The sequence below is a fragment of the Urocampus carinirostris genome, chromosome 13 (genome assembly GCF_059441175.1).
Source record: "Urocampus carinirostris isolate Australia breed hairy pipefish chromosome 13, RoL_Ucar_1.0, whole genome shotgun sequence".
Taxonomy (NCBI): domain Eukaryota; kingdom Metazoa; phylum Chordata; class Actinopteri; order Syngnathiformes; family Syngnathidae; genus Urocampus; species Urocampus carinirostris.
Genome location: NC_142361.1, coordinates 18,667,011 through 18,681,117, shown reverse-complemented (window position 1 = coordinate 18,681,117; position 14,107 = coordinate 18,667,011). Strand labels below are relative to the sequence as shown.

At 38.5% G+C, this 14,107-nt stretch overlaps 1 protein-coding gene across 1 annotated transcript in view; it reads right to left on the bottom strand.

The window, feature by feature from the left end:
• Positions 1–1,666: 1,666 nt before the first annotated feature.
• LOC148353927 (high affinity choline transporter 1-like) overlaps positions 1,667–14,107 on the bottom strand; it is a 30,826-nt gene continuing 18,385 nt past the window's right edge. Inside the window, exons 4-8 of the mRNA XM_088351116.1 lie at positions 11,973–12,121; positions 10,231–10,374; positions 8,983–9,136; positions 8,607–8,824; positions 1,667–6,325 (exon numbers count right to left, since the gene is read on the bottom strand). Of these exons, the coding sequence (XP_088207242.1) occupies positions 5,774–6,325; positions 8,607–8,824; positions 8,983–9,136; positions 10,231–10,374; positions 11,973–12,121 (1,217 nt within the window). The 3' untranslated portion in view covers positions 1,667–5,773. The remainder of the gene's footprint in view (positions 6,326–8,606; positions 8,825–8,982; positions 9,137–10,230; positions 10,375–11,972; positions 12,122–14,107) is intronic.

The following is a 14,107-nucleotide window of genomic DNA, read 5'->3' as shown; positions in this document are numbered from 1 at the left end:
CTGGGCATAAATGAGGTACAAGCAATGGCTCTAGCAATTCACAAATGCAAAGACAGAGGTGTTTTACCATCATTCTTATATATAAAAAGGCTGTCCATAAACTTGTTGGCAAGTCAAGTCATGTTTATTTATATGACCCTTAATCACAAGGAGTCTCAAAGGGCTGTACAGACGTATTATCCCATCCACAGATGAGTGCAAGGAAAAAATCAAACCCTCAGGATTAGGAAAATGAGAAAAAACTTGAGAAGGGACCGCACATGAGATAATCCCCCTTCAAGGAAAACCTGGCTGCAATTGATGTTGAAATACACTGACATGTATAGGTCTTTCCTAAGCTAAAGAAGAATAGGAGTGTGTTTTAAGCCTAGATTTAAACAGTTCCTCTGAGGTTGCAGATCGTACCTCAGAGGGCAAAGCATTCCACAACACTGGTGCCTGAATGGAGAATTCTCCTCTTGGCTCTTGGGATCACTCGTAGAACAGCATTCCCCAAATATATCTACGATTGACACATGTGATTTTCAAGAAATCACAAATCTATTTGTGGATGCAGCAGCAGCCCAGGTATGTGCTGGAAGTGTGTCTGTCAGTCACCCACTCAGGCATAGACTTATAGATTTGCGAAGAGTGCTAAGCTAGAGAGAGAGGCAGTGCTATCTGCGTAGAGAAGCTGCGCTTTGAACAAATTGGTGGAGGACAAAGTATCAATCCCAGGACAATAGTATTGATTTGGTCCAAGGGCTTGCTTCGCATTGATAATATCGATATTTGGTCCGCTCACCCATAATTCATAATTGCTTTGCAAAAAATACCTACTTAGACTATAGTGACTAATTTGCTTTAATGCCACAATGAACTAGTGACTATTGTTTAATAATTAGCACGAGCTTTTTCAAATTGTCAATTTTCAAAAAGAAAAAATAAGTTGAACAACATTGATTTATTGCCCTTTGCTGAAATTACGGAGTGATACTTTGGTCAGTATGTCCAAGTTGTTGTGCATCCACCCGAGTTTTCTCTTTCAAATGTTTTCTTTCTGAACCAGGCCGTCCAGTGATTTTCTTTTGCTTTGGATTTGTGTCTTTGTCTAGTCCAGGCATGTAAAACATACAACCACCCGAATGGATCCGGCCATAGATTTCTGAGTATGTCAAAAAAAAAAGAAGCGAGTCTTTTTGGTCATTTTTATCAAAAACTTTGATTTTTCATATTAATGCATAACCAAATGCTTTCTCTGGCCTCAAGAGGGCAATGTTGAGTTTGTATAGCACGGTAGATTGGTTCAGATGTAAAACTGGATTCACTTAACTGTTAAAACAAGTTAACACATTCAATGCCAAACATGAAAATCTTTTTTCTCCATTGTTTGTGAATATATGTGTTTTGTTTAGAAAAAGATCACTTATCATTCGTGATTATAATATGTAGGTTAGGTGACTAATCTTAGTCGACTAATAAAGCCTAAAATTTATAGTTGACATTCTTTTACTGATCCTGGCTGCCTGTGAACGGAGTCTGGATCCGGGACCATAGCCGATTGAGTTTAACATCACTGGTCTAGTTTGCTTTTGGGTGTACCGGTAAGTTGCACACATCACGTAGCGACAAAGACTCCATTTGGAAATATCGGATTCTCCCAGCCTTTGAATAAGAAGACGTCAAGTCAAAGGGGGCTAACAAAGGTTTTAATGACAAATCATTCACACTTGTTTGCATAGGCAGGCAGATTTGTTGATTTTTTTTTTCTTCTTCTTCTTTTTTTTTTACAATTAAGTGCTCGTGCTTGAGAGCCCTTCTTCTCGCTTGATCACGATACAATCAGCTGTTGACAATCACTAAATCTAAGAAGCTAAAATACCATTTAGAAAAACAAAACCAAACACTAAATCTTATACAACATTTTGTTTTTACTGGCAAATGATTCACAATCGGCTGGTGGCAAAGTCACTTGACGCTGAACACATTCACATCCTTTTTGGCAACATTGCCCCCCCCTGCATCCCTTAACCCCCTCCCATGACCTCCATTCTGTCCATGCCTGGAAGTGTCATTGCTGCATAAAATTGCAGAGGATGCTGAGCTCTCACAACAGAGAGCATAGCTGTCGTTTTCCGTGTACACCAACGAGTATACACAACTTAAAAAAACATAAAATAATAAAAAGAAAACATACAGTAATCCCCTGCGTAGTCACGGTTCGTGACACATGAATTGTGGTTTTCTTTGGGGGGTGGGTCTCAATAAACTCTCTAAAATGCAGTAAAATTGTCGCAAGACGGTTTCTGTCCATAGTGGAAATGGTGTCAATGTTCACGACATCCAGACAGTTTAGCTTTAGGTGTTTTTTCTACCTCAACATTTTTTGAAAGTCAATAAGGCCAAGGCCACACCATCAAAGTTGATGTAGAATTGACGTTATGCAAAGAAAAAACCCGATATGTACCTCCACACAAAAATTGCTGACTCCTTAGGGATTTGAAAATATAGTTCCATAGCAAAAAAGAAATTCTTACCCCATTAGAAAAGCATTTGACGAATTCCAAATATTTTTTTGTGTCATATTTTAGGATTTATTTTCTTGTTTCTTGAAGAAACTTATAATAAGCAAAATTATCTTATCAAGCAGAAATTTCTCAACCTTTTTTTTAAAAATTAGAATTAACATTGGTATGATAGTATATTGCCTTGCGACTGGCTGGCAACCAGTTCAGGGTGTCCCCTACCCACTGCCCGAAGATAGCTGGGATGGGCTCCCGAACCCCCGCGACCCTACTGAGGATAAGCTGTGCAGATAATGGATGGATGGATGATAGTTGATGTATTTTTTCCTAGGATTCAAATCAATGTTGTTTTTTTTTACTGAATGCAAGTATTTGTACCACTAGGAGGCACTGGTTATTACACACTGTCCCTTTAGAAAAAGACATACATTATGAAAAAAGTTCAATGTTTTTCTTCTGATGAGTTTAGAATTTCTCATTTGCAGTGTAAAATCATGTTGCGATTTCCAAGGAAAAAGAAAGCTCGAAGGAGTAAGGGCGGGGACATTTTGAAAAGGGTTCCTCGAATGTGCCGTGTCTTTGATATGGACATTTTCACATCATCATTAGACATTTCACTGAAGGTAAAATGCGTTATCAGGAAAAGGAAACACAACAGAATAAAGGTCGACACCGGGTCATCAATATTAGCAGTTGCTATCGATTGAAATTAACACGACAGCTTCACTGCCTTTTCGCTTCAACCTCACGTGACGTTTTGAGGTGTTTTTCATGGGTTGAAGTTCTGAAGTGGGCAACGTCAAGGTGATAAAAGTAACTTGACTTGATTTCTACCCTGCTCGAAAGTGGGCGTTTACGCGGCCTCATTCTGACGCTGCCGCGCCAGCTGTCAGCAGAACGCTAACAGCTGATGGACAAGAACCTGTGTCCATTTTTAGACAGCGCAACAAATACTCGCAACCGCATACAGTAAATTCAAAAAAATCCATGGCTATAATCGCCAAAAGCCAACGCCCACTTTCTTTTTTTTACATTCGATCAGAAGCTTGCCAGACTATTTTGCTTATTTTAAGTATATTTTGTTTTATTTTAGGATACTTAACTTTTCCAAACAAAATAAGACTGTTAATACATAAAATTGCAAGATATCTAGTACAGTGTTTCTCAACTGGTGGGTTGGGACAAAAAAGTGGGGCGCGGACCCGTTTTCAGTGCTTAGGCAAAATAATGTTAAGAAGAAGAAAAAACAGAGGGCCTATTATCGGCATTAACAATAGATGGTGATAATGCCCTGCTCGAACTTTTCTTCCTGTTCAGTCAATTTGCGCCATCCCAAAAGAGTTTGAGAAAGACCACATCTCATTTTACTGTGATTTTGTTTGTTTTATTTTTTTTTCTACCCATAATAATGGCTCTCAAGAAGGTTAGTAATAAAGTGAAGGAAAAATACAAAAACAGTGACAACATTTATCGAGTCAACTACGAAAATGGTGTACTAGTGTCTTCCATTTAAGCTCTGATGGAAGGTACAGTATTGTTTTTATATTTTTAGGTTTTTATCAGTATATTGATATTTATTATCTACATCATTAAATAATATGCACGTTTAGATACACTTTTTATCAACATATTGGGTACATGTTTTTTAGTATGTGGTTATTAAAAAGACATTTTAGGAGTTTTTGCTCGTCATTTTGTTAAAAAAACAAACAAACAAAAAAACTATCTCTGTTTTAAGCTGCACAATCATTTCTTTTGATAAATTCAGGAAGTGGAATCTTTTTCTTAATTTGGGTCACGGCTTGACATTAGGGTTGAATGGTGGGTCCTTATGTCACACCAGTTGAGAATCACTGAACTAACAGCTCATTTTAAGCATTTTCTTCTAATGTTGGTCAAAAAGATATCTTGAAATGAGCAAAGGTTTTCATCTGACGAATAGGCTTATTTAAAAAATGTTTTTTTATGTTTGAATAAAGATAAAATATCATAAAATAACTAAAATATATCTTAAAAGAGCAAAACATATCCTGCTAACAGGCAAAGATTATTTTGTTAAAGTGTACCTGCAGTTGTAGTGCACAAATTTTTGTTCTTTGGGGAATAACATATAAAAATATTTTTAATAAACAATAAGCCACAAGCGTTAAAGCTCTGAAGAAACATCATCAAACGGTAAAACAAGTAAAGGCAAATATAAAAAAGTTGTGGTTGTTAAGAGAACAAACTTATCATTACTACAGTTCATCGGGGAGGAAAAAAAACATTGGTGTCTTGCTCAACATTTTCAATTCTCTCCACAATAGAACTTGTAAATAAATAAATTACGGCTTTAATATTTTTATTTTTGTATTTTAAGTTTTGTTAAGCAATATGATGATTAAATAAGGACTGAAGCTATGTTTTATCAAATGTTAACATTTCATCTTTTTTCTTTTCAGGAAAAAAAGCTCAAGTTTAATAAAGAAAGACCTAGGTATCCCATCATAACTTTTTTCCTAAGGGCTGGAGAAACTAATTTCTTCTTATAATTTGTAACTTGAAAAAACACCCACAATAAACCTGAATTTGACATATGTTAGTTAATATTTTTTTCATTCATTACTGATTTTAGTTTGCAGAAGACATTTGTGAGTTTCGTAGCGGTGGATTCCGATGTTTTACTAATAGTTGATTGGTTTAGCATGGTCACAAGACAAGTATTTTGTGGATTTCCTGGAAAAAAAGTCTCTTGTATTTTCTAAAGCTGACTGGTCTTGTTTACTGTTCAAACTTTGGAAACAGCTTTGGTTTTTTTTTTCAACCTTTTCCCTCTTCTTACACATAGCAGTGTACTATCAACAGACAACCTATACTTAATGATCAAATGAGCTTTCAGACATTGAAGTCTTTACATTGGCACTCTTTGTAGACTTTATTTCAACGTCTGTAAGCTCATTCCATGGTAGCTATCTGTCAAAACAAACCAATATGTGTAAGGAAAACAGAATAGAATGATTCCGAGCCTGAGAGTTTTCCACAGTTTTTTTCAGGGAGACACTCTTCCAATCTCTGACAGGTCAAAAGGCCTCCGGCCCACCAGGCTGACAGAGACAGGATTGTCCGTGTTACGCTCGGGCTTGGCGGCCAAAAAAAGTAAAGCATAAAAAATAGAGAAAGGGCGGGTCTTGACATCTCGCCAATAGCGGGGGATTACTGTACTCTACCACTAGACTTGCATACATGTTGTTCCTAAACGACAACAAAAATTGAGATCAAAGTCCGTCGCTCTAAAAAGTGGATTCCAGCATGGGTTCGCACACCTCGTTGCTCTCGTTCTGCTCCTTGACTTCATCGTCCTTGATGTCGTACTTTGAACCGTCGGGTGTTTCGGCCGAGTCCCGCGTCAGCACTTGGAAAAAGTCCCATCTGTGCGGTATCACGCCTTTGTGGAACAGCAGCGAGGCCAGGAAGGAGAAGCATAAGATGGAGGCAACGGCTGCTAGCATGCAGATGGTGCGGATGGGCCAAGTCTGCTCATAAACGCCGTCCACCATCACGCCACCAGGGAAGCGCACCATGGCGGGTATGCCCAGCACGGGCTCGCCACACAGAACCCGGAAGAGCATCCCACACAGGCAACCCAGGACGGCGCCATAACCGTTGGATACAGCGAAGAACAGCACACAAACAAGTTGCGGCAACATCAGTGTGTAGGTCAGGTCAGAGCGCAGCATCCAGATCATCAGTACGCTGTTATCCAGGAAGGTCAACGACGTCCCGGCAAGGCCTACCACCACCACCGATGCCCGAATCACCCACTGCAGCTCCTGCTGTGTCGCCTGCCCCCGCCCCACAAACATAAAGGGTTTGCATTAGGCATATTGTGTTAGAGAGATCTACATTGATTTTGCCATTGTGATCAATACATGGAAAGGGTCGACGGTCATAACGGTTGATACTGTAAGTTGATAGTGTCTACTTTCTTTTAAGGGAGACATATCCTGTGATTTTGGGCCCTTTCACAAGAATTACATTTGTTGTTAAAGCAAGGCATTATCTTATGAAACAAATCATTAAATTTTCGGACTATGTAAATCGGCCCAAAATTTGAAAGCCTGGTGCGCGTTAAATACCACAAAATACAGTGGATAATATATGAAATACATACAGTATTTATATGCATTACTACATAACATTTTAACAATATGCCGTATTTGTACAATGATTGCTATCTCGAGAAACATTGCTGACTTTAATCATAAAACATTGTATGCAATGGGAATGAAACTCAGATTACGGTAGTGAGGTCAGCGACAATCTTCGGCTTATCGGTCATCGTACTGATGTATACAGTAAGTGCACTACAATATAATAGCTCTTACTTCAGTTTTAATTTCATGCGGCTAATAGTTTATGGCGCCTTATACAGCATATTAAAAATGAATGGCAAAAGACAATTTTTTGAGGGTACGCCTTATAAACCAGTGCGCCTCACAGTGCGGAAAATACGGGACTTTTGGCGCAATAGCGAGGCCTTTTTTTATAAAGCAAAAGTTATTTTACAGGAGACAATCCAGTAAAATCAAGCCTATTGCGGGCCAAATACCCACTGGCCTTTAGCACTGGAATTGCAGTGCTTTCAAAGACCAGACAAACAGTCGGAAATTTCGAATATTTAAAGTTAAAGACCTGGTGTCTAGATGTTTTTTCTTTGATTATTTTCCATACGCTTGACATTTAAGTTCAACATCTAATTTCATTTGCTCACTCGAATTGTTTTTGTATACTATGAGCATGGCTGAGAAAACAAACTCTCAGTGTAGGGTACTTAAAGTTGTTAATAAAAAATGCGCTGAAGTCGTTTTCACAAGATAAGAGGGAGGCTGACTGTCGATTGTGGAATTTTTACATCAAAACACTACCATGACCTTATTTTTAGTGACAATTTTGCATTTCCAAATGGCCAAATGCTCCCAAAAGTTCAATCACAATAACAATAAAAAAGCATATATTATCAGTTACAGAAATTACAGTAATTTGTTGGCCAATTCAACGTGGAAAAAGCAAATTTTTGACGGGGAATTAAAGAGCTAATCATCATGGCTTAATTTTCAAAGAGGATGTGTCATCAAATATTACAATATGATTTTATGAGCATAGGATTAAAGTTTTTGCTTCTATGTAATTTGTGTAATTAGCCCATTAATTACGTGATTTTCAGGCTCACATTGAAACTGTATTTTGTTTATTAAGCCAAATATCAATGCTAAAATCAAACCGTATTTTTTAAGACAGCTTGCAAGTGATAGAAATAATTGACTCCCTTTAATGCTACCAATGTTTGTTTTCTTTAAGCAGGTGTTTATGCACTTGGGAAGCGGGCGTGATGTTTTCAGCAGATGAGCAGGCCAATCAATGGCTTGTTTAGACTTAGGGCTTAGTTCCTGTCAGTCAAGATTTGCCACAGTGAGCAACTGGTATATCCTTCGTGAGCTTTCATGCAAACTGCACTTCCAGATGCTATTCCGTTGGAAAACTGCAAACGGTTTCATCGGATACAAAATGGATGCTATTTTGTTTACTTGCACTCAACTCATAGTATTGAAGCCCATTCCCTTAAATCTATAGTCCGTGCTATCTAGTTGCAGATAGACAAATCACTGGTAAATGAGTGGATGTGTATTGGATACTATTTTAAAAAGGTTTCGTAGGATGCCGGTTTCTTATTTTAACTCACCGTTATTGGGTGTTTTGACTATTACATTATTGTTGCTATTGGCCTATTATGTTGATGTTTTTGATTTCCCAATTGCTTTGGACTGATCTGTTTTTTATATTAACCTTGAATATTTACCGGTAATTAAAAAGAGGGGGCTCAGGAGAGAATATTAAGATGGGATGAAATTCTCTTATCTGAAGGCCCCTCTTCTGGTCCCGCTTGCAAGTTCAAAATCTATTGATGTCTTAAAACCTTGTTTTGAGTGTCTACTAAAGTCAAACTTATTAGTTACCTAATCAAAGACAATATTTTTTTTATCTCTGTGCCGACCGGATATAATGGCTCAGATAGATAATTGTTGAAAGATAATTTCCCGGAATTAAGCCTCATTTTCTTCTCACCTGAGTCCTGAGGATGTTCTTGTAGATGTTAGAAGTGAAGATGGAGGCGGCAGAAAGCAGGGCTGAGTCAGTGGAGGACATGACGGCGGCTGCCACTGCCCCAATGCCCACGATGGAGATGTATTGAGGGGTAAGGTGCTGCAGAACGATAGGCAGCACCAGGCCTGTCTGACCCCGCTCGAACGGAGACGGAGCACCATAGGACGTCAGGTTCCAGTCTGGAAAAGATGCAGATTGCAAATGGACTGTGTTTCATCATGGAGGGCCGCATTTCCAAACCCACTTGGAATGCACTGGGGATTTTAGTAGTTTGAATAGTGAGCAGCACTATAAAAACCCTCTATGCTGCCTGCTGTATGATTAATCTCTTGCCTACCTGTGGAGGCTGCAGCGGCACCCAGCAGGATGGGTGGAATGCCCAGCGTAGGGACGATGAAGGCGGCAGCAAAACACGTAATTTTAGCTGTGGTGGACGAAGCGGCTGACAAAGTCCTCTGGTGGAAGTTCTGAAGGCCCAGGTTACCCAAACCCTTGATGCGGCGATGAAAAAAAAAGAGACTTTTCAATATCTTAGGGAACGAATGCTTCAAACATGCACCTTTGAGAAATATTAGGCCTTGGGAAAGTAAAACCTCCCTTCACCAGACAGTTTGGAATAGCTGCAATGTGAATGGTTATAGAACATTTGGTCTAGATATGAGCAGTAATTAAAATTTGTTTTTACCAATCCCAAAATAAGTTTTAAGAAAAATCTTCTTGAGGGCAAATAAAAAAGGACATATGACCTTGAAAAAAGCATTTTCTTTTTCTCATTTTGAGGATATTTCTTATTTTAAAATATTTTACAGGGTTTTTAAATACAATAAGAAGTTAAATCTTTAAACTTGGAATACGGATAATTATTTCATTTAGTACCCAATTGATCATTTTGCTTATTTTAAAAAAATATCTAAAATGTTTAATATGATATATTATTTGCAAGACAATTCTTGGTCTTATTTTGTTTCTAGATTTTCTTAGTTTCCCTTGATAAATAAGTTGAAATATCTTCAAATGATTAAAAAAGTACACCTTAATTAAGCAACTTTTTTCTTTCACTGCAAAATCGTGCTTGTTTGAAAATATTTTCTACCAAAAAAAACCCCAAAAGGAGTTAAATGATCTACCATCTGCTAGAAAAGATAGCTTTGCCTATTTTAAGGATAAAAGTTATTTATAGTCTCTTTTAACAATAAAAACAAGTTTTAAAAAATCCTTAAAGTAAAACTGAAAATTATCAAATTATTCAGCAAAGGGTTTAGATTTTTGTTGCTGCTATGAATTAAAATTCTGGTTGTTTTCATGCTCATTGATAACAGCGCTGAGAACATTGTTTACTACAAGATTAGACACACCAGACCAGGATATACAAAAACAGAAAAATAAAAATGTCTAGACAAATGGGCAAAAATATTTACAAGGTTGTGTTTGTAGACTGGCCTAAGATGTAAGTGCACCCGTACAATGGTGCAATGATAACATTTAGCAGAAACAAAATTCCCCAAAATAATTCTAGAATGGTGGTGGTCGACACTACAGTCGCAAAGGCATTGGGAGCAAACTTTTTTTTCAATCAATGACTCACCAAGATTAGAAAGTTGTCAATCCAGCGCCACACCCTATCTTCCTCTAAGGTGCCCACCCAAGGTGACTGGAAGGTGTAGTTGTACGCCGTCTGCGTGATGTCTGTTACTGCCGGACTCATCAGGGCGAAGGGAACGCACATCCACTGTGGAGGATATTAGGGGAGGGGGTTTGAGCAACCAACATACAGTGAGCACTGAACCCCTGAAGTTCAAGGGCCAAATAAAGTTGCACAATTTTGAGTTCTCAATTTGAGAATTAAATTCACTCTGACTGCTTAGCGTGCTTGTGTGTAAAGACATGCATACATACATACATACATACATACATACATACATACATACATACATACATACATACATACATACATACATACATACATACATACATACATACATACATACATACATACATACATACATACATACATACATACATACATACATACATACAGACAGACAGACAGACAGACAGACAGACAGACAGTAAAAATAAGATCATAAGCCTGAGCCCTCAGTCTAAAACACATGTGTCAAACAGGCGGCCCGCGGGCCGGATTAGCCCCGCTAAGGGATTGAATCTGGCCCGCGAGACAACACTCAGAGAAGCACAAGAGAAAAACAAGCTGCAGGTTGAAATATGTCAACTTGATGTTGCCAAAGCCAGGTGCCGCAAACAAAGACACTGTACTTGTATTTCTTTCTCTCTCTTTTCGACCCCTTTTCTCCCACTCTCTGTCTCTGTCTCTTTAACTCTCTGTGTCTCTCCTTTTCTCTTCCTTTGTTGCTATTTGTCTCTTTCTCTCTCTCTCTGTCTTTTTAACTTCTTTTGCTCTAACTTCTTTTTTTCCTTTTCTCTCTTTTCTCTTTCTCTCTTTCTACCCTTCGTGCTTTATTTTCTCTTTTCTCTCCTTCTGTCTTTCTATTTCTCTTTGGATTTCTTTCTTCCTCTCCCTTTGTTTTCCCCCTCTCTCATGACTTTTCATCTTTTGTTTCTCCCTTTGTCTCCTGCTCTCTCTTTTTCTTTCTTTGTCCAGCCCTCTCTCCTTTCCCTCACTCTTTCTCTTATTTCTTTATCTCTTTTTCTTTCTTTTTAATCTACTAGTCCGGCCCCCGACAGAATGTTTGTTCTATCGTGTGGCCCCCGAGTTAAAATGAGTTTGACACCCCTGGTCTAAAACGTCAATCATTATATTCTAGTCGGGCAGAAGCCGGGCTTCTCCCTCGCTGCCGTTTTTTTAAATTTTCCACCCGGCATTGTTGTTCTTTGTCTCTCTGCCTCTTTTTCTCTCGCAAAGTGCTACACTAGACTCTTATGGTAGTACCGCTGCTGTAGTTACTCGCCCAATTTTTAACCTATCAAAATGACGGACGTCAACACTTGAAAAAAAAAAAAATCAATGATGGAAAACTAGTTTAACGTAACATTTGCAGATTCAGAAATATAAAAGATGTAAATATTTATACAGTCTTGTTTAACACAAAAGATAGGTTTCAATTTGTTAGCATAGCTAGAATTGATACTCCTCCCGAGGCCTCACAAATAAAAATTTGGTTTTCTTCCGGCTCATTCCTGCAAATCAGGTTGATTGGTCGAGCTCGGGCTGGGTTGGACACTAATACCTGCGGAGCGGGGTTGGTCTGAAATTTTTAAGCCTAATTTTACCTCTAACAGACATGACGTGGAAAGTTTCTGCCTCAAAGCATATGGAGCAGCAAAGTGGGAGGAAGAGAAGCCACTTACCAGGCTGATGAAAATGAGAACAAGCTGGATGATGTCCGTGTAGGCTACAGAGTAGAGCCCGCCCAAAAGCGTGTACGTGATGGCCACAGCAGCCGAGATCCAGATGCTCACCGTATAAGACAGGTCCAAAATCACGCTCATGGTCACGCCTGCCACGTAAAAACACAAGCGCACCCGGATTAACCAATTATCACCCGTGTGTGGACATTTTTATTCAAACCAAGGGCGTAGGTTTGGTCTTGGAATTGGTAAGGATCAAATCATAAATTATTACTGGAGATAAAAGTATTGTCCCTTGTAAATGATCAGTCTGCTGTTGTCTTTTAGCAAATGATAAGATGTGTTCGCTTATGCTTCTACCCTGAGTGACAACTACAGAGCAAACACTTGCACAAGCATACTAGTGATAAATGCCTTCTTAACTTAGCTATGTCACCATTAGTAATAAAAGTTGTTGTGTTACAAAACGTTATTTCTGTCAATTTAACAACTACTGTAAGGATAATATTCATGACAAAAATGTAGTTGCGCCATCATAAAACTATTTTGGCTTTCTAGTACACTGTGTTCCAAAGGATTGTCCTTAACATTCACACAACAGCTCCTTATATCCCCCTTTCCTCATTTTTTTATGTTATCCTCACTCGTTTTTGGCACAGTCAGGTGTCACCCACTTTGAGTCTTCCACTTAAGCAAATTAGCATACATTCACCCTACAATTTTTTGGCATTCTTAGAAACTAAACATAGGTCTCATGTGGAATAAGGAAAAGGCAATGCCAATCATGTTGGTCGTATTTGTCAGCGTTTCAGCAGAGAATATGATTTTACCCTATCTGCGCTGCACGAACGAGACAATCAAGGTTTTTTAAGTGATACCATAATATTGGTGGGGACAAAACAATTATTGCTTTATATAGGTGGGGATATGTCACCTGTGTCCATGGCGAATCTACGTTCTTGGTTCAAACTTTCAATCAATACAACACATAAAATTTGGATCAATCATCAAATTTTGATGGTTGTCTTTCGATTTTTGGCTAAACATGGCCCGATCCATTTCCGACACGTTTAATTCCAACAAACGGACATTTAAAATCCAGTTGCGCTTAGCCTATTCAAAGTTGACAAAATTTAATACAAAAATAGTCATTGTTTTTCATTCAATCATTTCCACTTGGGTCACGGAGGTGCTGGAGCCGATCCCATCTTAATTTGGGCAATGGGCACGGGTCACCCTGGACTGACTGGCAGTCAATCACAGTGCATAGAGAGACACTCATACACTAATTCTTAGGGACAATTTTGACTCGCCAATGAATCTGCCATGCATGTTTTTGGTAAATGGGAGGAAACAGAAATACCTGGAGAAATCCTACTCCGGCGTGGGGAGAACATGCAAACCCCACACAGGGAGGGTGTTTGCTGGAATTGAACCTAGGATCGTCTGAACTGTGAGATGATTACTGTGTTTACCCCTTCTAATGTGGTCCAAATTAAAACTTACATCATATCCATTTTCACTGTTCAAGCAAATACATATGTTTTTGGACACGACTTTGGCATCTTTTTATGTCTCTTTAACATCATTTTAACATCTTTTTAATGCAATTTCATGTCCAACACATTATAGGTATGTCGAGACACACGGATATGAACCCCACAATTCTGAATCAAAAGGAGTAAGTTACTTCCTTGTTGGACCTCAATGTTGCTTTCTTCAGCCAGCAGACAATGATAGGTCTGTTTTGGATGGTACTGTGACAAGATTAAGTTGCTTTGTTGCTTAAAGAATGACTGTTTGATGTGAGGTAATCATACACAAAAACAAAGGGACCTGGGATGAATGCCATTTCGCCCAAATGTTTTTGAGAAGAAAGTATAGAAACATGTTTCTATGGCTACTCAATTGAGCCAAAGGAGAAATTGTACATTTGTTGACACATGTTGAAAGACAAAAATGGAAACTGTATTCTTTTTTTCATCACTTTTGCATGAGAACCGATGAAATTGTTGGGAAAAAAGAAAAAAAATAATAAACGCTCCATTAGTCTTATGTCTATAAATGTAAAACTCAGAGGCCAATGAGGTGGAAAAAATAAAAAGTCCTGCTAGGCGGGTGGCAGTGGCGGGAGG